At 46.2% G+C, this 23,795-nt stretch overlaps 3 protein-coding genes across 3 annotated transcripts in view; all 3 read left to right on the top strand.

Moving 5' to 3' along the window:
* Positions 1 to 17,809, top strand: part of LOC144487506 (tumor necrosis factor receptor superfamily member 5-like) — a 60,012-nt gene extending 42,203 nt beyond the window's left edge. Inside the window, exons 8-10 of the mRNA XM_078205591.1 lie at positions 5,446 to 5,480; positions 8,959 to 9,076; positions 17,438 to 17,809. Coding sequence (XP_078061717.1) covers positions 5,446 to 5,480; positions 8,959 to 9,076; positions 17,438 to 17,505 — 221 coding nt within the window. The 3' untranslated portion in view covers positions 17,506 to 17,809. The remainder of the gene's footprint in view (positions 1 to 5,445; positions 5,481 to 8,958; positions 9,077 to 17,437) is intronic.
* Positions 17,810 to 21,451: 3,642 nt separating this feature from the next.
* On the top strand, positions 21,452 to 21,808 carry LOC144487507 (microtubule nucleation factor SSNA1-like). The gene has a single exon (XM_078205592.1). It carries the CDS (start codon positions 21,461 to 21,463, stop codon positions 21,806 to 21,808), a length of 348 nt encoding a protein of 115 aa, XP_078061718.1. The 5' UTR covers positions 21,452 to 21,460.
* A 274-nt stretch (positions 21,809 to 22,082) lies between these two features.
* Positions 22,083 to 23,795, top strand: part of LOC144487505 (uncharacterized) — a 34,268-nt gene continuing 32,555 nt past the window's right edge. The window contains exon 1 of the mRNA XM_078205590.1: positions 22,083 to 22,148. Within this exon, the coding sequence (XP_078061716.1) occupies positions 22,146 to 22,148 (3 nt within the window). The 5' untranslated portion in view covers positions 22,083 to 22,145. The remainder of the gene's footprint in view (positions 22,149 to 23,795) is intronic.

The raw sequence follows: 23,795 nt of genomic DNA, 5'->3' as shown, positions 1-23,795 counted from the left end.
CAGTCCTAAATGGTCCACGCCTACCCTCAGACTCTGACCCCTTGTTCCAGATCCCCCAGCCAGAGGAAACAATATCCCTGCATTCAGTCTGTCCAGCCCTGTCAGAAACTTTATACCAGGTCATCACCAGTTGATGTCAATGTTCTTGTTAATTAACCTGCCCATAAAATTACCTTTTTGCCATCATGGATACAGGGTTAAGATCACCTCAATTAAAAAAAAAATTATCATCTTTCCTTTATTATTTTGGTGAGGTTACTGTCCCTACTCAACTGTATTTAAGGCTTCATTCGTACATGAGGCAGAATTAGTAGTAGCAGGTGGTAAAGAGAACATCATAACCATCTTTCTTCTCATCCACTGTCCATGCCATTGGACCTCCTGCAAAGAGACGTTGGCAGCATAGGGAATGATTTTTCCTTTCCCACTTTGGGACCTTCATGGTCTGTCTTATTCAGCTGTTCACTGAATGTTTTTGGTGTGTCATTATTTGAGAGGCATAGACAGGGTGGATAGTCAGAGGCTATTTCCCAGGGTGGACGTGTCAATTACAAGGGGGGCACAGGTTCAAGATGAGAGGGGGAAAGTTTAAGGGAGACGTGCGAGGAAAGTTTTTCACGCAGAGAGTGGTGGGTGGTTGGAATGTGCTGCCGGAGGAGGTGGTGGAAGCAGGCACATTAGCAATATTTAGGAGGCATCTGGATGGGTGCATGAATAGGGAGGGAATAGAGGGATACAGACCGAGTAAGGGCAGAAGGTTTTTTTAGTGATCAACATAGGCTTGGAGGGCCAAAGGGCCTCTTTCTGTGCTGTACTTTTCTTTGTTCTTTGTTCTTGTCTTTAATTATTTGTCATCAACTAAAACTGACTGCCTTTCTGTGAGTAACTCAGGTCTGGACAAGGGCCCCATGCTCAGGGTTAGGAGCCACGGCCAACAGCGGAACCTGTGAATTTGTGGTGATGATGGTGGAGGAGCTAGAACCTTGAGGGACAGTGGCTGCTTCCAGGCAGAGGATCCTTCAGGGAGAGGCCACGGGATTCCTTCAAACACACGTGTGGGAGAGAAGGGAAAATCATCTCATGAATTCAGTTCTTACTCATTCTGCCCATTACTGATTGGGAGGTTCCTACAAACAACTGCTGAAATGCCAAACTGTGAGAAATGAGCAGAGACCTGCCCTTGGACAGATCACACTATTCTAAAACTAATCGAAAAGCAGAATACTGTGGATGATGGATATCTGGAATCCAAACAGAAAATGTTGTAAAAGTCTCAGCAGATTAGGCGGCATCTGTGCAGAGAGGGAGACAGAGGATCGATTTTACCATCAAGTTGAGCCCGTTTTCGGGCGTGAAAACTTGGTGAAGTCGGGCATAAGGCGAGTAGTGCGATCCGCGCCCGCCTCTGCGCCAGTCCCCCCTTTACCAAGGCCCGAAAATGACCGCAATCAGGACCGCGCCCAAAACGGGCGCAACGGCCATTTAAATGCATTTGCATGCACTTAAATTGACTTAATGGGCTGCACATCCAACCTTACCGGCACTTCCCCCTTTACCACCACGTTCGCCCATCCGGAATCAGCGCGAAACAGACATGCTGTACAAAAGTCAGATTTGGGCGCTCCAGTTAGTGAGGAGGTAAGTGCCGAGTGTCCAATGGCTCTTTGCTTGAGATCGGTGGTTGGCGGGGGGGTGAGGGTGGGGGGGGGGGGGGTGGGATCCACTACCACTCTGCCTGTGATCAGTGGGGGTGAAAGGGGGGGTTCACTGCCATCCTGCCTGAGATCAGTGGGGGTGAAAGGGGGGGTTCACTGCCATCCTGCCTGAGATCAGTGGGGGGAAGGGGGGTCCGCTGCCATTCTGCCTGAGATCAGTTGGGGTGGGGGGCGTGGGGAGGGGCCTGTGATAGGTCTGGGTGGTGGAGGGGGTGGGGAATAAGGGGGTCAGTAATGTTGGGGGGGTGGGGCACTGTCTGTGGGAGCCAGGGGGAGGCATTATCTGGCCCGGGAGCGATGTGGTAGGGGAGCCGCAATCTATCTTTTTGCTTTGTGCACGCACAGTTGGAAGCGCTGATCGGAGCTGCGGTGTTTTGGGTGCGTTAAGCCCCGCCCACAGGCTTCCGCAGCGTGATTCGGAATGGCTGATATTTTTTCAGGTAGAGTGCGTAAGTGGGCGCCTGAGAACGGGTCTAAAAGTCAGATCTGAAACACTCCCAGTTTCAAGTCCGCCCTGCACTTAGAATCAAAATGGTAAAATCAGGCCCAGAGTTAATGTTTCAGGTTGTGATCTTTAAACCCGAACAGGGAAAAGTTTGTTTGAGTGAGGGGTGGATGGGACAAGGGCAAAGGAAGGTCTGTGATAGGGTGAAAGTCAGGAGAGATTAATGACAGAAAAAGGTAGTCCTTCAGAGCTAAATGGTGATCGGGAAAAAAGAGACGAAAGATGTGGTGAGAGCAGGTATGCTGCTGTCTGGAATCAAAACCGAAACCAGGAAAGAAAGGAAAACAAAACAGGCCGACAGAGTTTACGCTCTGAAATTGCTGAACTCAATGTTGAGTCCGGAGGCAATGAAGATCCCAGTTGAAGTGTTGTTCCTTAAGCTTACATTAAGCTTCATTGAAACTGTTATGACGACCACAAAAGCCACAGGGATCATCAATAGATCTCCCCATGGGCTCCATGGATTACGAGTTGCCTTACTGAGCGAAAGGAGACTCACCCAATGGGAAGCGGCCAGCAGGGTTTTTAATCCTGTAACTTTACCCGGACCGGGGATGCAGTTGTCGAGGTGAAGACTACCTGACTGCAAGCTGTGGGAGCAGCTTTTTCCTTTGGGGCACAATAAAGGGTGTTGGTGACAAGAAACTGGTGTTTCGCAGAATCCACCTAACCTGCATATCTTTGGACTGTGGGAGGAAACCGGAGCACCCGAAGGAAACCCACACAGACACAGGGAGAATGTGCAAACTCCACACAGACAGTCAACCAAGCCAGGAATCGAACCTGAGTCCCTAAGGCTGTGAGGTAGTGGTGCTAACCACTGTGCCACCGTGATGAAATAGAGAATGTGAAGATAGAAAATGTTTGACTGAATTACTACAGGAACAACGCAGCAGGCCAAGAACAGGGTGATAACAAGATGGAAAATTAAAGGAGACAGAGCACTTGAAGCTCAGCGTTTGCTTGGGGACAGAAGCGGTGTTCTGCAAAGTGGTCACCCAGCCTGTGTTTGCTCTCCCCATGTAGAGGAGACGACGACTAAAATTCTTGCCTTTTGATCTACAATCGTTTCTTTGCTGACTCCATTCGCATGGGTGCAGAATTAGGATCTGTTGGGATCCGCAGTGCTGCTGGCGACGGCACTCCGGAAACTGATCACCTTCCTGGGGATACACGTTCCAATGCCAGCCGCTTCTGACATGACACACGGAACACAACATCCAGAGAAGAGTCTGCCCTGTGTGTGCCAGCAGCTTCTGAACTCATCCTCTCATGGTGTCACACAGTTGATGTGATGGTCAACTGCCAGATTTCGATCACACAGCCCCATTCAACAGATTCCTTTGTCAGTCACCAAAGATCAAGCATTGGGCTGCAAGAGGAATCCAGCCGTAGAGTTGCTTAAAGACATAGGCCCCCAGAAAAGGTGGTTTGCTATTGCAAAGCCTCTAAGTGCGCTGGAAATTTTCTTGAGGTATCGTGAGTTCCTGGATTTAGAGTGAATGTTGCTGCATCTTGACAGGTGACCTGTCCACACAAAGGCTGCAACAGATAAGAGGACAATACTGGCAATATCTCTGTGTCTGCAGGAAGACAGGGTGATGCCTTAGAGGCTGCAGTGAGGACTCTGGAATCTACCCACTGTCAGGTTGGTGCCTGACTCCTCCATGCTTCAGTAACGGGCGGTTGTTCTGGAAGGCCAGGCTATGCCCCCATGTTGGTGAGCACATCCATCAACACTCTGTCTGCTGCCCCATTGAGATCCTTATTGAATAACTTGCAGCAGTACTTATCCGTCATCTTGTCCTCTGGACAGTTGATCACATGCGGATTTCAACTCTATCCCAGCCTCAGAGACACATGCAGTGCCAGTACCCGTGCTGGTGGTTGTGAGTGACAGATTAAGTGACAGAGCCGCTTGAACAGTGCAGAGTTGTTGCTCTCTCTCTCTCTCCATCTCTCTCCCCATCTCTGTCTGTCACTCTCTCTCTCTCCTCCTCCTTGTGCTGGACAGGCACCAGTTCTTACAGGGAATGTCAGGCAGGGAATGTTGGGTGAGGGAAAGCAAGAGTTTCATGGTGACACCATCGTCTCAGAGAGCAGCGTGAGGGTGAGTTGGGAGTTGAGAAGGGGCAAAAGGCTCGAACATCCTGCATGTTCTCAGCAACAGTGAGTGTCATGGGCTCTGCAATAGCCAGCCCTGCAATGCGGAGAGCCATCTACACCATACGGTTTAGGATAGGCTGGTGTCTTTGACCCCCCTCTGGCTCTGCTGGACTTTCTTCTCTTGTCTGCTTGTCCTACAAGCGAGAGAGCAGAATATCAGTGACTGTGTTGCACTACATTTGGCTGAAGTGCCTACCACAGCTGAATAGCTGGAGGTATGTGGATGAAGTGAGAGGTGGGTATAAGGCTGGCAGCGTTGGCAGCTGTGTGAGGGTGAAGTGCAGCATCTGGAGTGTGTCCTGAATGCCAGAAAGTACGGCTGGCTGAGTGTTGGGGGTTTGGTGTATTGAGCAGGGTGAAGAGACTGGTGGAGAGGTTGGCAGGGGGTGGCACATAAAATGCATTTACTGACCATAACCACCAGTGCGAGACTTCTCGATTTGTGGAGGTCCTCAGGTCCAGATTCCATGAATAGACCTCCCTGGCCACCTGCCCCAGTCCCTTCTACGGATGGTTCTTGAGAGCCTCTAACACTGACCCCTCCCCCCACCCATAAATCATGCTCTGCCTCTCCCTATTCAGGCCGACCATTAAATCTTAAGCACTACATCCATGGCCCTGGAGCCCTCTTTTTGCGTGATGTTCTCGTTCCTTTGTTTCCAGTTGCAACAACAGGATTCACCAGCATCCTTCCATAATTCCTTGCAGCTTCACTTTAAGAGGGACAGACTGCCTTTAAGGACGGAAGGCTGGCTGCACCGTAGCACACGCTGTTCCGCACCCTGACAATCACAGAGGCAGCCAGCAGTGTGGCAGATGTCCATCCCCTTGCCACAATCAGGGAAAAGAGATGACAACACCAAATATGTGTGCTGCTTACTCTAGACTCCATCCCGGCAGGTCACTGAATTGATCCAAACAGCTGAGTAACAGGGTGGGCCAAGTTTTACCCTTCTCTGTGTAAACAGAGTAGACTCATGTTACAGAGTTAAGTATTTAAACCTGATTGGCCCAGATTACCTTAACTCATTTATGTACATTTTTTGTTCATTTTGCCAGATAATGCCCAGGATGACATAGAAAAACGAGAAAAGGTACGTTTTGTTTAGTTAAATAAATATGATATCGCTGTCATGAAAATGTGCTTTATGATGATTTTTAATCCATCGGCTGGAAACCTACATTGAACAGAGAATTTAAAAGGAAAAAGACTGAAAGGTAACATGAGTTCACAACTATAGATGGCAACCCCAATCTGCACCGCTATACCTTTCACATTCCGATCCATTGAGATGGTGACAGCATATCTGCAAAGAACCATCGAGGACAATGGCCTGGGCACTGCCAAGGGGCACCACCCAGCCTTGTCCTTCACCACCCGGGGCCTACAGGCACAACACGCCACTGGCATGGTCACATGACTGGTTTTCGCTTGTACACCAACGTGACATCACGCTGCCATGGAGAGTAGATGCACTGTAGTCGGATGCTATGGCATCAAGCCTTTTTGATAATATGTTAAAATATGATAATGTATTGAATCACGTCACTGGTGGGGGTTGGGGGGGTGCAGATCTCAAACTGAGAACTCGGTGGCCACTCACAAGATTTTGCAGCCATTACGGTATTTGTGCTATTAAGGAGATGCAGGAGCAGAGGGACCTGGGAGTACATCTGCATAGATCATTGAAGGTGGCAGGGCAGATGGAGAGAGCAGTCAATAAAGTATACTGTATTCTGGGCTTTATTAATAGGGGCATTGAGTACAAGAGCAAGGAGGTTATACTGAACTTATACAACACACTAGTAAAACCTCACCTGGAGTATTGTGTACAGTTCTGGGTACCACACGATAGGAAGGATGTGAATGCATTGGAGAGAATGCAAAAGAGGCTAACAGAACTGGATCGCGGCCATGAACTTTCAATACAGTGCCATGTAACGGACTTGTGAGAAAAGTTATAGCTCACGGAATAAAAGGGACGGTGGCAGCACGGATACAAAATTGGCTGAGTTAAAAGAAGCAGAGAGTAATGGTTAATGGATATTAATTGGGCTGGGGAAAAATTTGCAGTGTTGTTGCCCAGGGGTCGGTATTGGGACCCTTGCTTTCCTGATATATATTAATGAGCTAGATCTTGGTGTGCAGGGGACAACTTGGAAATATTGTAAACTGTGAGGAGGACAGTGTAGAACCTCAAAGGGACACAAACGAGTTGGTGGAGTGGGCGGATAGGTGGCAGATGAAGTTCAATGTGGAGATGTGTGAGGTAATGCATGTTGGTAGGAAGAACATGGAGACGCAATTTTTAAAAAGAGTAAAATTCGTAAGGGGTGCAAGAGCAGAGGAACCTGGGTGTATATGTGCATAGATCACTGAAGGTGGCAGGGCAGGTGGAGAGCAGTTAATAAAGCATATAGTATGCTGGGCTTTTTTAATAGGGGTCATCGAGTACAAGTGCAAGGAGATTATGCTGAACTTATACAAGACACCAGTTAGACCTCAGCTGGAGTTAAAGGTGCCACACTACAGGGGGATGTGAACACATTGAAGAGAGTGCTAAAGAGGTTTACAAGAATGGTTCCAGGGATGAGAAACCTCAGTTATGAGGATAGATTGGGAAGGTTAGGACTGTTCTTCTTGGAGAGAAGAGGCTAAGAGGAGATTTGATAGATATGTTCAAAATCATGAGGGAGCTGGACAGGGAAGCTACGGAGAAAATGTTCCCGCTCGTACAAGATCAAGAATAAGAGGCCTCAGATTTAAAATGAGTTGCAAAAGAAATTGAGTTTGTCAAACTATGGGATAACCAAAAATGCTATCATGGGGGCAACAGTGTACCACCAAAAAATCCGAACTTGTATCATGTTTGACAGGGTAAACTTGCTTTCCACAGATGGGTACAAGTGCCTGAGGTAGAGTCCGCCTATGCAGGCCTCAGAGAGGTGATCTTCCTTAAGGAGTTAAAAAACATGCTTCCCATTTCTATAAAAATCCCACACAGAGAAGAAAGTTTCAAGAGCCAGGAAGGCAGCTAACCTGGTTGATGATTATGAGTATGTCCATAAGTCCTCATCCAAGGGAAACTTCCCTAGTCACCCCCCAGAAACCTTGTAAGAAACAAAGCTGGGAGGATGATAAGAGAATGAATAGCCAAGGTGAAAAGGGAAAACACCAGGGCCCCCCCCAGGCCAAAGGGGAAAGTGCTGAGAACAGGAGTGAAGCCCAAAAGCCTGGGTGTTTCCATTGCTACAGGGTAGGTCATCTTCAAGCTAACTGCTGGAAGTTAGAGGGAAAATCCATAGGACTTTCCAGGATTCACCAGGCCAGTGCAGGTAAAGGAGTCCTGACAGAAAGTACAGCTCACAAGGCAGTGGCTGTCAGGTCAGGGAGACAGAAGAAGGTTCCTGGTACTTTCCCTGTCTGTGTGGTGATGCAGAGAACCATAGAAGCTTACCATGCAGAAAGAGACTATTCAGCCCATCATGACTGCGCCCACCAAAAAAAAGAAGAAACTACACATTTTAATCCCATTGATCCATACCTGATCCACAGCCTTGCCGACTCCAGCACTTGGGCTGCAGACCCAGGCACCGTTTAAATGAACTTAGCTTTTCAGTCTCAATCACAAACTTAGGCAGTGAGTTCCAGATGTTCACCACCCTCTGGGTGAAAAGGGTTTTTCCTCATGTCCCCCTTTAATCCTTCTACCAATCACCTTAAAACTATGCCCCCTGGTAATTGACCCCTCAGCGAAGGGAAACAAGTCTTTTCTGTCTACCCTGTTTAGGCCCCTCATAATTTTGTACAGCTCAATTGGGTCACCCGCTAGTCTCCCTCCTCTGTTCTAAGGAAAACAACCCTAACCTATCCAATCTCTCCTCATAGCTGCAAGTTTCGAGCCCTGGCGACCTTCTTCTAAATCTCCTCCGACCTCTCCTGAGATTCTTCGGGCTGAATTTTCCCGTCCCGCTCACCACAGGAATTGTAGCAGGCGGGACACGGACCATGCAAAGGTCCGTTGACCTTGGGTTGGATTTTCTGGTCTTGGGGCCAGCGCGGAAAATTCCATCCTTTATGTCCTTCCTGTAATGCGGTGACCAGAACTCCAGCTGTGGCCTAACCAGAGTTTGATACAGCTCCATCATTACATCCCTGCTTTTGTACTCAGTACTGTGCTCAGTAAAGAAGAGCATTCCATATGCTTTCTTGATCAACTCGTCCACCTGACTTACCACCTTCCAGGACCTAAGGACAAACACGCCAAGGTCTCTCACTTTCTCAACCCCTGCCAAATGTTTCCGTTTATTGAGCACTCCCTGCTTTATTTGCCCTCCCCAAATGGCGGTGAGGTACCACAGGGAAATATTGAGAATAGCCACACGAAATTCCAATGGCTGGACATGTCAGTATCCAAAAACCCCAAACCCACATAGGCCACAGCTCCGCAAGGGTCAGCCAACCATTTTTTTTTTCATTTCAACTGACACAGAGCCATCTAATCCATTCGCCCCTTATTAACTTAACTACCTTTTATCTGGTAACTGTGGATAACTTATTTCTTTCTACAGTCCCTGGAAAATAAAAAAGGAACTCAGCCAACAAATGATGGTCAGATGCTTACTGTCACAAAATCAAGTTCGGCAGTGGAAAAGGATGTGAAAACGGAATCAGTCTCAACCTCTGCTGGTAAGAATGGGGCTGGTATCCCCATGGTTTCACAAGCCAATTAACAAGCAGTTGATTGAGGTTGGTTGCTGGCTGGAAAACAGGAGATCAGGACAGCTTGACTTCTGTCCCTTAATTCAAATGGGTAAAAACATCAGACACTGCCCCCACCATAAATTCCTGACTAGCGCTTCCCTTCGATGGTTAAAGTTTAAAATTGAATGAAAACGAACCAGTTCGCAAAACATACATAGTACTTTAATTCTTTTCCAATAACATACTGGGCCAGAAATTGCTGCAGTGGCGAATTTTGTGGCAAGTGGCTTTAATTGTATTTTTACCTGACTTTGCATTGATCTTCAATATGCTAATTGATGGAACTTCAAAGTGATAATGGGGCGTCACGGTGGCACAGTGGTTAGCACTGCTGCCTCACAGCTCCGGGGACTTGTGTTCGATTCCCGGCTAGCATCGCTGTCTGTGTGGAGTTTGCACATTCTCCCTATGTCTATGCGGGTTTCCTCCTGGTGCTGCGGTTTCCTCCCCCAGTCCAAAGGTGTGCAGGTTAGGTGCATTGACCATGCTAAATCGCCCCTCAGTATCCCGGGATGTAGGTTAGAGGGATTAGCAGGGTAAATATGTGGGGTTACAGGGATAGGGCCTCGGTGGGCTTGTTGTCGGTGTAGACTGAATGGGCTGAATGACTTCCTGCTGCATTGTAGGGTTTCTGTGATTCTATGAATATTCGAACAGGCCTATGATTAATTCTGTGATTAATAATGTTGCAATGATGTCAATGTCATGTCAGGGATCTCATGTAATGACTCATCGCACTGACAGAGCCGCAACGGCACTATCAGAAGCTGAAAATAGATGCCTAACTCAATTAAGGTTCATGCCATAGAGGGGTGAATGACCTGTAACTATGAAATGAGTCAAGAATTGATAACATTTAAAATACTTTCAAAACCCTTTTCGCAGTGCATTCAATATTTTCGAACATATGCTTTTTCACAGAAAATGTGTCAAGGTGAACAATAAAAGATTGCAGATCTTTGGGGTTGAGGACCTTGGAAGCTAAAGATCTGCCAACCATCCTTCAGGGAGGGGAGGGGAGGGATGAACAGCTCCTTGGGTTCTTCTATGGTCGAGGGCACCTTGCAAGATTAGCATGGTCATTATGGAGGAGGGTGAACAAACTCAACATAAGACCACACCATAAGACATAGGAGCAGAATTAGGCCATTCGGCCCATCGAGTCTGCTCTGCCATTCTATCATGGCTGATATTTTTCTCATCCCCATTCTCCTGTCCTTTCCTCATAACCCCTGATCCCCTTATTAATCAAGAACCTAGCTAGCTCTGTCTTAAAGACACTCAATGATCTGGCCTCCACAGCCTTCTGCAGCAGAGTTCCACAGATTCACCACTCTCTGGCTGAAGAAATTCCTCCTCATCTCTGTTTTAAAGGATCGTCCCTTTAGCCTGAGGTTGTGCCCTCTGGTTCTAGTTTTTCCTACTAGTGGAAGCATTCTCTCCATGTCCACTCTATCCAACCCTCGCAGTATCCTGTGAGTTTCAATAAGATCCCCCCTCATCCTTCTAAACTCCAACGAGTACAGACCCAGAGTCCTCAACCGTTCCTCATACGACAAGCTGAGGAATCACATAGCACCACATCATAGAAATAGAAACCCTACAGTGCAGAAGGAGGCCATTTGGCCCATCGGGTCTGCACTGACCACAATCCCACCCAGGCCCTACCCCCATTTCCCTACACATTTACCTGCTAATCCCTCTAACCTACACATCTCAGGACACTAAGGGACAATTTTAGCATGGCCAATCAACCTAACCCGCACATCTTTGGACTGTGGGAGGAAACCGGAGCATCCGGAGGAAACCCACGCAGAAACGAGGAGAATGTGCAAACTCCACACAGACAGTGACCCAAGCCGGGAATTGAACCCAGGTCCCTGGAGCTGTGAAGCAGCAGTGCTAACCACTGTGCTACCGTGCCGCCCCTAGTTAACTGTCAGAAAAATTAGTATGATCTGACCAGGACAGGCATGGTAAGCACTCTCAAATTCTCAGTTCATGCTTTTATTTAAGAGTTGGTGAAGTGTAAGAATCCTGGGTGACTCCTTGCTTTAGGTTTTCTTGCTAACTAGCGAACACAAGATTACATACAAAGGCTGCATTTATTTTTTTTTAAGTTTCCTTATTGCACTTATCCTGTTTTTATTCCTGTCGTGATTACACACACTGGGTAAGGACGGTTGACAAGTGACAAGATGGGAAATCATGGTTTGGGCCTACAATGACCAAATATTTTATTGACCTGAGAAGTGTAAATAGGGCCAAATGGACAAAGGACAGGGGTCACAGAAATCCAGCAAGCCTGTTAACTGGCTTTGTAAGAACAGTGAAGTAAAACATGGCTCAGAGACACAGAGAGTTAGAGATAGACAAAAAAATCAAGCCATCATTTGGCCAGATGCTATCCCCAGGATGTCTGCAAATTCATAGGTATCGAATCGCGGGGAGACCAAAGATCTTCAGAGACAGATGAGACAGCTTTTGTAATTGGTCCGTTCAAATGATAGCTAGGCAATGATTGAATCACAATAGATTTTGCTATAGTGAGAGAGTATAATATAATGCCTTTATAGGACGGGGCATAGAGTATAAAAGTTGGGGTCTGATGTTGCAGATGTATAGAACGTTGGTTCGGCCGCATTTGGAATACTGCGTCCAGTTCTGGTCGCCTCACTACCAGAAAGACGTGGAGGCTTTGGAGAGAGTACAGAGGAGGTTTACCAGGATGTTGCCTGGTATGGAGGGGCTTAGTTATGAGGAGAGATTGGGTAAACTGGGGTTGTTCTCCCTGGAAAGACGGAGGATGAGGGGAGACTTAATAGAGGTGTATAAAATTATGAAAGGCATAGATAGGGTGAACGGTGGGAAGCTTTTCCCTAGGTCGGTGGTGACGTTCACGAGGGGTCATAGGTTCAAGGTGAAGGGGGGGAGGTTTAACACGGATATCAGAAGGACATATTTTACAGAGGGTGGTGGGGGCCTGGAATGCGCTGCCAGGCAAGGTGGTGGAAGCGGACACACTGGGAACGTTTAAGACTTATCTAGATAGCCATATGAACGGAGTGGGAATGGAGGGATACAAAAGAATGGTCTAGTTTGGACCAGGGAGCGGCGCGGGCCTGTTCCTGTGCTGTATTGTTCTTTGTTCTATAAGAGAGGTTTCCCGGAGAGGGGAGGGCCTGTTTGAAGGAGGGAGGAGTATTCAGCCAGAGGAGGTTCAGGACACACCTCCAAATGTAGGTGCCTTACAGGAGGGTTGGGCTGGCAGAGGGACCACGTAGAATCATAGAATCCCGACAGTGCAGAAGGAGGCCATTTGGCCCATCAAGTCTGCACCAACTCGCCGACAGAGCATCTCCCCCAGGCCCACACCCCGCCCTATCCTCATAGCCCCTTGCATTTACCCTGCTAATCCCCCTAACCTATACACCTTGGAACAAAAGGGCAATTTAGCATGGCCAAGCCACCTAACCTGCATATCTTTGAACTGTGGGAGGAAACTGGAGGAAACCCACGCAGACACGGGAGAACGTGCAAACTCCACATAGACAGTGACCCAAGGCCAGAATCAAACCCGGGTCCCTAGCGTTGTGAGGCAGCAATGCTAACCACAGTGCCACTTGCGCCAGTTTGACCTGCACAACCCAGGAGTGATTATGTGGAGACCAAGATTCTGCACAGCGGATAATGGTAACATTGCTGGTCTTTAATATTACTGTTCAAGCATTGGTCTGTGTCAAATCCCAGTTATTCACTTAAACTGAATTAAATATAATCACTGTCACCATAAAGGATTATCATTTTGAATTATTTCAGAGTTTGGAAAAAGGGATTAATTCACTCTCTATACATTGAATTGTCGTTGGTTTATTAAGTATTTTTTCAATTCAAATGCAAGCAAGTTATTTGTCAGTTGCTGTGGAAGGCAGCCTTTCCAAAGTGATGGATTTTGCAACTTTATTTCTGCACTGGATAGAGAAAATTTGAGTACGTGAAAAAGCACCTCGCCAAATGATGGTCGCTCTCTTTTCTGCACATGCACAATGTGCAAGAATGAGCATCGATGGGTGAGGTAATCTCTTCCTTTGTGAAGGATCTTTTCCCTCACACTGGGTCTTGTAGTTGCAAGGGGTAACAGAGGGGGAGAATGTGGCCTGTGCAGAGGTTGGAGCTGTTTTGGTCTCATCCTTTTAACTTGTCTTCTCAAAAACATATCCGAGGTTGAGGCAGAGAGGAGGGACATTGAGGATTTGTGAAGGATATGTCTCAATAAACTGTATGTTCAAAATCCTTTTTGTGGCCACAGGGCAGAAAAAGGAAATTTGAGTGGGAGGTTCCTTGCTCAACAGTTGGGAGACTTTATCATTTCCCATCTTGTGCATTGAATGTGAAGGTAACTATTATGTGATGGGAAATGAACATATTTTAACATTGTCCCATTTTGTTCTTCCTCCCCACAGATCCACAGCTACCTGAGAAGGTCAGAATTACTGAGCCAGTGACCCCCACCCACCCTCCCCGCAGTGGGGAGGGGAAAGGGTAATGAAGTGGCCCGGGCACTGTGCTAATGTGGGTGAGAAAGTGCTTGATCATAAGTAACTTTCCCACATCACCCCCTTGGCGAACCCACCCTCCTCTCTAATTTCCGACCCCTCTGGCTCTGTGTGACACACACACCTTCTTCCTCACAGCCACAGAGGGCATGTTGTGAAGGGACTCATTGTCTAATCTACCGGGTAAGGTATTACCCCTGAGAAATGAGGGAAGGCACACGGATACCCTGGAAAATGGGATAGATGCCAGGCCCAGCATAAGCATGGCTGGGTGGAGCACAACAGGGATCCAAGAATGAGAAAGAGAATGAGTGACAATGTCCACGACCTCCACTGATGTTCCTGAATCACTCAGTGGGTCGGAATCCTTTACCACCCTTTAACTTGTTTGCCACAAATACAACAGAACTGTTGCTGGGACCTGCCTCCCACTCCTCACAGCACCAAATGCTCCAGGGACACCCCGAGGAAATGATGGACATGCTGCTGACTCATGGGAAGGTTGCAGTTCAGAGGGGCACTTCCTGGCACTCCCAGGCTGAGTGGCAAATGCACAGGCCTTGCAGGAGATGGTTGCTGAGGGTAATTCCTCTATGATGCAGCCAGGAGCTTCAGGAATCATTGCCCACCCAGTGCCCAGAACAACTTCAGGAACCTAACTTCCTGATCCCAAATGATGTGCTGGATGCAGAAGCTGTGCTCTTAGCAGCGGTTTGTGGATGTGGAGGGGCGAGGAATAGGACAATGCAGATTTCATCCTAATCTGCATTCACTTGTTAAATATTGCTGTTTGAACTGTTGCACAAAATATGCTCTGCACTGTAGGGATTCTATGATTTTACGTATGTAATTCTATTATCCTTTCCATCAGTTGGCATGTGCAAAGGTAGACGTGGTTGTATCTTTACCTTCTGTAACACGGAAGGATGTAATCTGTCATGATTTGTCCTCTGAAATCATCCACCTCCTTCTTTCTCTGGTGACTAAATCCTGGATATTGGAATGATGACGAAAGAAGACAGCTGAGCTCTTCCCCATGCTTTGCAATAACATGTAGAAGACATGTTAGACTATCATGACCTTCAATGACTGATAGCTTTTCCTATTCACGAGTGCGGCAGTTTCAACGATGGTACACATGACCCCTTTGTGTTCTGGGGAAGCTCCAGATCCAATAAACCTCTCTCTTTTCTCTGCTAGGGACTTGTCATTCCTAAAATCCTGTGGATGATGGCATTTGTGACAAGTTGAATGCAGGCCCTCACAATACCTTGGATAATGTTTCAGATGTGACTGGTACACTTGCCTGAAAGGAAGTGCCTGTGTGAAAATTTAAGGCTATCGTCAGTCCATTGCCTCTAATCAGGAAGGCCCTGTTGGAGGCAGACTGAGGCTACAGGTCCATTTTTAGATGTCACAGAGGAAAAGCGGCCAGTTGCTTCCTTGCTGAAATGCAGCCTTCACAAGCAGAACTTCTCTGAATTCTCAAAGGACATTCTCTCCGGGGACTGGGGATTAGTCAAATCTCCTTAGCCTCAGGCAATGGTAACTCAGCCAATGGGCCTGCTACCTTCATCTTCTTTATCATTAGGGTTCAAAGAGAAGGAAAAAATACTAAGTGGGAACACTATTCCACCTCCTTCACCTTCCGTTTGTCAAAATAGCTTATGTCAGGAAGGTGACTGGCAAAGGGATAGAAGCCACCAAGACAGAAATGTATTAAAAAGCATTAAGGACAATTCATTACTCACTGGGGAGGGAGTCCACAGCCTCTCTCTTCCCTTTCTGGGCCGCTGAGGCTTGATGTCATGTAACGCGCTGCACCATTGACTGGGTCTTGTATAGTGTTTATTACCAACTCCAAATGATCTTGGCAGCAACAAATCGCATAAACATTGTCAATCCAGCAATTTCCTAATCGCAGTTAACTTTATTGGGGAACTTCACAGTGACAAGAGATTCTTCTCAGATCTGGTGTGAGGCTCATGCAGCGCAAATCATCAACAGTTTGTGGAGAATTGGAACTTGTGGCATATCTGTTTTATGTCATAAATTACTATTTGTTTTAGGGATGAATAATTCCTAACACTGTTATTGTATCATTATTATCTCAACAATTTCTGGTCCATTGTTGACTGATGTTACTGTAAATGGCACCTTTGCTGTATCAAAACAGGCACTGAAGAGGTAAAGGGTTTACTCAATTTAGGAGATTTTTCTTTCATGTGTAAACCTATTAATTACCACCCCCTTTTCTAAGTTTTGTTTTCTGTCTTTTGTACATTCCTCAACAGGTCCCTGCACCTGACTCTCTTGAGTATCTCCCAGTCCCATTATGAACCATCACTCGGTGTATGAGGGCCACAGATCCCTTTGTTTTCTTGTTTATTTCCTTTCTCCCATCCCCCGTCATCGGAGCATCAGAATCTTCTCCCACCGCCCCATACCATCGCAATGCATCCCCCCCCCATAATGCAAAGTCCCCAATGGGTTTCCATAGAGGCCCCACCCCTGGCCCTGGGAGTGCCAGCCTGGTACTAGGTTGGCACTGCCAGGTTGGCACTGCTAGAGTGCTGGGGGGATACCCTCACCATCCGGGTGTCTATACTCACCTCTGAACCCCTGGCATGGTCATCATGACTGGTTACCATTTTTGGAAACCAGTAGCGATTCCCGCTGGCATGATGAGACTTGATTAGTTGTAAGTATTCGCATTCCAACCATTATTCATGTAAATTGAGTTTGTGTCTTTATATGCTCTGTTTGTGAACAGAATTCCCACTCACCTGAAGAAGGGGCTTGCAGCTCCGAAAGCTTGTGCGGCTTTTGCTACCAAATAAACCTGTTGGACTTTAACCTGGTGTTGTTAAACTTCTTACGATGTCACGCTGGCAGGGGGAACATACGGCGAACCTGGAAGGTTACACCGTTTAGGCATATTTAAATCTATTTAAGTTCATGGTGATCAAGTTCATGCCCCACATCGCCAGTGGGAGCTGGGCAAGTTCTCATTCTGAGACCTCCCTGGCGTAAATCCCATTCTGGCCCTCTCTCGAGAGTTGGAGGCCATAACGGGATTTGCGCCCATGGTGAAGAGGGCCGGAAGGTCGCCCCTGTAGTTTGTTTTGCTCTGAATTGATCAATCAGTCTGGTGTGTGACTGTTTTCAGAACTGCTGCACAAGGCTGAGAATTCACACAAGTGCTGTTCTGCAGAAGAGTCACATCTGACGCAAAACGTTAACTTTGTTTCTCACTTCATAGCTGGTGCAAGATTTGCTGAGTTTTTTTTCCAGCACTTTGTTTCTACATTTGAGGAATTCAGATTCTTGGCTAGTTCTAAAACCTGTCACCATCAAACCTAGCACTAGGAAATACAAAGAACTCTCTAACTTACCAGACACAGGAGCCTGGAAACTGCCCTGATCTGGAACAATTTTCATGCAGAGGGATGGGATTTCTGGACAGGATGTGTGGCAACTATACAAGAGGTTACTCTCGCACACCATTGACTCTGACCTGGAGTAAACCAGCTGGAGTCACTAAAACAGCAAAAGTTTCACATGTAATTGTTAATCGCTAAGAATGGTTGAAGTGTATACAACAAACTACTCTCGATTAATTGGTTGATGTTTGATCTTTGAACTCCACATGTAATTTAGAACATGTTCTCATTAAAATTATGAATGACCATTCAGAGATTTACAGAATTTCTCTATTTTTCTTTCTTAGATGATATGCATGAGTCCGAAACGAGTGATACAGTGAAAGTTGATTCAGTGCAAATAATTCACGAATAGGAGCAGCAAATGACATCTGGAAAGCGACAGAAATGAGCTTGTGGTTTTAACAGAACTGTCAAAAAGAAGAAATGTCTGACACACATGGTGCAGCAGACAGACGCTTTGCAAAGATAATTTATTTAACAACTTTGAATATCACCAACTGCCCAATTTGATTGCCAACTTCAAGGTTTATGCCTAATTAATTACTCATAGTGCTTGCCTGGAGGAGGTTTTTTTGGTGCTTTATTGTCAATTTAAATATGAGGTTGTGCCATGGAAAGTAACCATGATATCATTTAAAAGTCTTTAAAAAGTGGAATTGGTGTGGTGGTCTTGTACCTGAGAACTTTAACAGGCAATATCATGGAGCGCAAAGACATTGAGCCTGATTTTAACTTGAGCTGTGAGTGCAGCTTGTGCGGGCCAGGGTGAGTGGGAGGCACCCTTGATGGTGAGACTGAAGTCATTGAAAAATGTTCAACCCACCCATGCCTGCCACAGGACAATTGCCATCTACCGTGGTGGGATTTGAACCTGGAACCCCAGAGCATTGGCCCTAGATTTGGGGATTACCAGTCCAATGGTCAATACCACTAAGCCACAACTGAGGTCATTGCAAATACCAGACCCAGTTTTCAGCAATGTCTCCTGCCCCAACCCTGCAGGAAAGGAGAGGTCGGGCAGGAGGAAGAGCAGAATTTTGTGCAGCAGGAGCCTGGCACCAGATACTCGAAAGAACAGAAGATAAGTGCTGAGGAACATGGTGAATGACTTGCATACATTTTATGCTCATAGGATGGGTTCAATGCAAGCCAATTTCCACCTTTATGAGTCAGGTGTGGAAATGGAGACTTATGTAAGCCAAGTCAAAGTGACAGAATATTAGTGAACCTGTTGGGTTTTTATGGCACTCCATGGAAGGCCCACCAGATTAAGTGCCGCAATCAGGCCCATAGTGGTCAAAGGTCTTCCCCAGGACCAAGGACACCAGGGAGGAAATCCTGCCCCTTCCAAGAGCCGCCAGCAAATCAGAGGCCAGCAACTGCCCATTACTGGCAGCACCAAAAGATGTGGAGATGCCGGTGTAGGTTAAAGTCCAACAGATTTATTTGGTAGCACAAGCTTTCAGAGTGTCGCTCCTCCTTCAGGTGAGTGCATCAGGTGAGCACTCACCTGATGAAGGAGCAGCGCTCCAAAAGCTACCAAATAAACCTGTTGGACTTTAACCTGGTGTTGTGAGACTTCTTACAGCACCAAAAGAAGCAGAGGCAGCTGCTGGCAATGCATCCACCACAGCCCAGGATCAGCAAAGGATCCAAGCCAGAGGTAAATGAAGGTGGGATGCGGAATGGAGGAGGGAGGTGGCTCAGTGGTGCCCTCCTTCCCAGTCCTCCCTCCTTTAATTAAGCATTGAGGGACCCCTTGGTTGCCAGCAACCAAACCAGATAGGGTTTTATTTTCAGACTGCTACCTACCACTGGATGAATAATTGCCCATTTAAGAGCCTGAATGAAAGGAGGGGCAGGAAGGCTGTCCATTAGCCTCCCAACCCGGATTTAATCAGGGCGGAAGCAGGAAAGCAGTAGGGTCTCCTGCTTGATTAAACCCCTCCTCGGATAGGGCATCAAATTCTCCTCCACATGTCATCATGATGGTGAATTTCTGCCTTCAGCTGGTGTTTGCCAGATTGTATCAGTGAGAGTTTCCCACTGGTCATGATTTATGTTGAGGACTTCAATTTTGACAGCGTCCTTGAATGGGACCAATGGGCCAGTCTCCTGGCATGGTCTACCTCCCTGTATAGCACATCCGTCCTGTGCATATGCTCACACCAGTGAAGCCTTCTTTGCTTGATTAGTGCCAGCATACTTGGCATGTTTGGCCTAGAAAGGACTGCTTCATTGGTGACGTTGTCTTTTCATGTGAAGCTGAGGCTGTGTTATAGCCACTGGAGATGGAAGTTATTGAGCCTTTTTTCTTGGTAGGTGTAAGTTGTCCAGGCCTTGTTGGCATATAGCAATGTGCTGAAGGTACAGACCTTGTAGACAATCTATAGGGGAGGCAATAGTCCAGTTGTATTATTGCTAGACTATTAATCCAGAAACTCAGCTAAAGTTCTGGGGACCCAGGATCGAATCCAGCCACAGCAGATGGTGGAATCTGAATCTGAAATTAAGAATCTACTGATGACCATGAAACCATTGTTGATTGTCTGAAAAACCCCTCTGGTTCACTAATGTCCTATAGGGAAGAAAATCTGCTGTCCTTACCTGGTCTGACCTACGTGTGACTCCGGAGCCACAGCAATGTGGTTGACTCTCAACTGCCTTCCAAGGGCAACTAGGGGTGGGCAATAAATGTTGGCTGGCCAGTGACACCCATGTTCCACAAATGAATAAACAAAAAATCTTGGTTCCATGGGTCAGTTTGTGGTTTGCCTGTGCCTATTTTGTTAGGGATCAAAGTTGGGGCTGACTTCCCAATACATGTGCAACAAGAGCCAACTTGTCTGTCACCAAAGATCCAAGATAGCAGAATTTTCTGAGCTTCCAGTGATTCATTGCTAAGTCTGATAATTAGCAAATAAACCAGATGGGAAGATGCAATTTCTTTTACACAGTGAGTTGTAATGATCTTGAATGCACTGCTGGCAAGAGTGGTGGAAGCAGATTCAATAGTAAATTTGAAAAGGGATTTGGCGATACATATACAGAAGGATCAATGGTGTAGGACTAATTGGATATCGCTTTCAAATGTCAAAGCAATGATGGACAGAATGATCATCTTCTGTGTTGTATATTATCTGAGCCTAAATTCATAAAATATTTAAATAAAATATTTATTTATTTTCATGTATTTAATTTCCCACTGGTGCAATTCGTTCACTAAAAGAGATTAACAAGACAATGAATTGAGGAGTAGAATGGGGGAGTGAATGGTGAGCAGGGCAGAGGCCTGAGCGGGGAGAAGCTGATTTCCTATGTATCTGTTTTTTTTAACTCTTCCCGGTATTTAAATTATCCAGCCTGTGTTCAGCTGAATATTAAACTGTAAAAATTTGGAAAGAATTACAATACTTTGCTAAAAGTAAAGAAATCAAGTGTGATTCCGCGCTCTTGTTTCCTGTTGGGAGACCGTATTCAGAGTTCAGAGTAGGGTTACAATGTTGTGGTTCAATCCCAAATCATGGTGTTGTTAAGGTTAGTTTCCCCTGGAAGCAACATTGTGAAATTACTCTGACAGTTTATTAACTCTGGTTTATTAACAGTGGTTAGCACTGCTGCCTCACAGCACCAAGGACCGGGTTCAATTCTGACCTCGGGTAACTGTGTGGAGTTTGCACGCTCTCCTCATGTCTGCATTGGGTTTCCCCCGGGTGTTCTGGTTTCCTCCCACAGTCCAAAGATGTGCAGGTTAGGTTGATTGGCCATGCTAAATTGCCCCATAGTGTCAGGGAGAATAACAGGGTAAATACGTAGGGTTAAGGGGACAGGGCCGAGGTGGGATTGTGGTCGGTGCAGACTTGCTGGGCCGAATGGCCTCCTTCTGCACTGTAGGGATTCTATGTTCTAACTCTCTACTTTTTATATATGGCACACACTTTTCAAGTTAGCAAGAGCTAACGCAAAGAATAGCACGCTTCTAATAATACCGTCCTGCTGTTTGGATTTATTTGTTGCAAAGTTTCAGATTCTAACAGCTACGTTCTGCTGGGCATTTTAATTTGACCTTGGAACATTTTATATTGTCACCACAGTAGGAAAATTATAATTGTATCAGTAGTTATTTTAAAACTATTACAAAGTACCAGTAGTTACTGTATTGTAAAACTGTGCATCATGTTGGTGTTTTGGAATTGTAACCATTAGTGTCCTAGCTTTGGTTTTGGAAGGAAGTGTATGTTTTTACTGATAATGCGGGGACTGAGCGGGGCCGGACTGACCCGCACCCAGCGCGGGGGGGAGCTGCAATGTCCCAGCAGGGGGCCGCGCTGCAGAGCTACAACAATGAACTGGTTAAATGTATTGAAGATTTGTGTACGAAAAGAGAAGAACTGAATCAACAAATCTTGCAAGAGGAGGAAGAGAAGAATAAGCTGCAGAACGATATCCGCATTTTAACAGAGAAACTTGCCACGGTCAACGAGGGCCTGGCACGCAAAATGGCAAGCCGAAATGAGTTTGATAGAACTATTGCAGAGACTGAAGCTGCTTATATGAAGATCCTCGAAAGCTCCCAGACACTGCTGACTGTCCTGAAGCGGGAAGCAGGGACCCTGAACCAAGTCACTGAAAATGGTGACAACAAGGCCTCCTGATTTTTAGCAATGAGCTTCAGAGGAGCAGCAAGTTTAGGAGAGGGAATCTGTGATTGTAACAGTGAGAAACATTGTCAATAAATGCCTAATACTGGAAAAAGAAACTGATGACAAGGAAATCTGAACAGATTGCGATGGGTTGTACATGTTGTGAAATATCCGTTATCATGAAACTCTGATGTCCTTGCATGTGACGTAAAGCACAGATGTTATAAAGCTCGACTCCACCCAATTTCGAGTATCTAGGGAGGCTCCTTCAGCAGATCCAACACACTCCGGACAGAGTACAAGAAGAAGCGTGGTTGTTGTCCGGACTGTGAACATTTCTGATATCGCTATGGTCAGTGCCTCTCCACTTTCTTGTTCTTTTTCTCCAAATCCATTTTCTTACAGACTCTTCCTGCATCTCCACTGTGCAAATCAAGAGTCATTTGCACATTCTGGCCATTAACTTTCTTTCTGAATTTGTAGGATTCTGATTTTTCAACCACAATTTTTAAAACTCAAATTTGTGTCATCTAATCACTACTTGCTGACATACTTGCTGTTTCTCTGAGGTGTATATCCTGCTGTAACATGGTCAATCGGGCTTTCTGCCCAGCCATTTGGCCCCATGCTAACCCTGGAAGATAGGGTTGGATTGTTCTTGAGAATGGGGGCAGGCTTTCTGTCAAGGTGAGTTATTTTTTAAGTAGATTTAGTTGGTTCCAAGAGTTCCATCAGAAGCTGTGACATCGATTTCAGTCTCGCCCTGTGTCTGAATGCAGTAAGAAGTTTAACAACACCAGGTTAAAGTCCAACAGGTTTATTTGGTAGCAAAAGTCACAAGCTTTCGGAGCCTTAAGCTCCTTCTTCAGGTGAGTGGGAATTCTGTTCACAAACAGGGCATATAAAGACACAAACTCAATTTACAGAACAATGGTTGGAATGCGAATACTTACAGCTAATCAAGTCTTTAAGATACAAACAACGTGAGTGGAGAGAGCATTAAGACAGGTTAAAGAGATGTGTATTGTCTGTATTGTTGTATCCACGTTGTTCTATACTGTATTCTATATTGTATGTATCCACATTGTTTGTATCTTAAAGACTTGATTAGCTGTAAGTATTCGCATTCCAACCATTATTCTGTAAATTGAGGTTGTGTCTTTATATGCCCTGTTTGTGAACAGAATTCCCACTCACCTGAAGAAGGGGCTTAAGGCTCCGAAAGCTAGTGTGACTTTTGCTACCAAATAAACCTGTTGGACTTTAACCTGGTGTTGTTAAACTTCTTACTGTGTTTACCCCAGTCCAACGCCGGCATCTCCACATCTGAATGCAGTGACAGTGGTGCAAGGGTTAATTTATGATAATGACTTGGGTTTAATGTAAGAACTTTCCAAATGGTAATGGAAGGGAAGTGGATACCAAAATCCCGGAGTGAGATTTAGGAGCGTTGACCAAAAGCCTGATGGTGTTGAGACAACTTTTGAATGTGCTAAGAATGGGAACGGTTGAAGGAGTAAGTTGCAGAAGGTGGAGCTGAGAGCGGGCAATGGATAGGACAACAAATACATGATGGTCCAGAATTAAAAGATCAAAGGTTATGGGATGGAAATAGGTTAGGGTAAGGCAGAGGAGGAATTTGAAGATGAGGGCATAGAGATAAAATTTAATGGAGTATGGAGCCAAAGTAAGCCAGCAGGCACAGGCATAATTAATCAAACTCAGCATGAGACGTCATTTGGTTGGTTGTGTTTTGAACAAGTTGGAATTTGCAGAAGGATGATAAAGGAGGGCACTGGAAGTAATCGGGGCAGCACGGTGGCACGGTGGTTAGCACTGCTGCCTCACGGCACCAGGGGACCGGGGTTCAATTCCTGGCTTGGGTCACTGTCTGTTTGGAGTTTGCACGTTCTCCCCGTGTCCACGTGGGTTTCCTCCGGGTGCTCCAGTTTCCTCCCACAGTCCGAAGATGTGCTGGTTGGATGCATTGGCTATGCTA

The sequence above is a fragment of the Mustelus asterias genome, unplaced genomic scaffold, assembly GCF_964213995.1.
Source record: "Mustelus asterias unplaced genomic scaffold, sMusAst1.hap1.1 HAP1_SCAFFOLD_838, whole genome shotgun sequence".
NCBI lineage: Eukaryota > Metazoa > Chordata > Chondrichthyes > Carcharhiniformes > Triakidae > Mustelus > Mustelus asterias.
The sequence above is the reverse complement of the archived record's forward strand: the minus strand, read 5'-3'. Positions and strand labels throughout refer to the sequence as shown.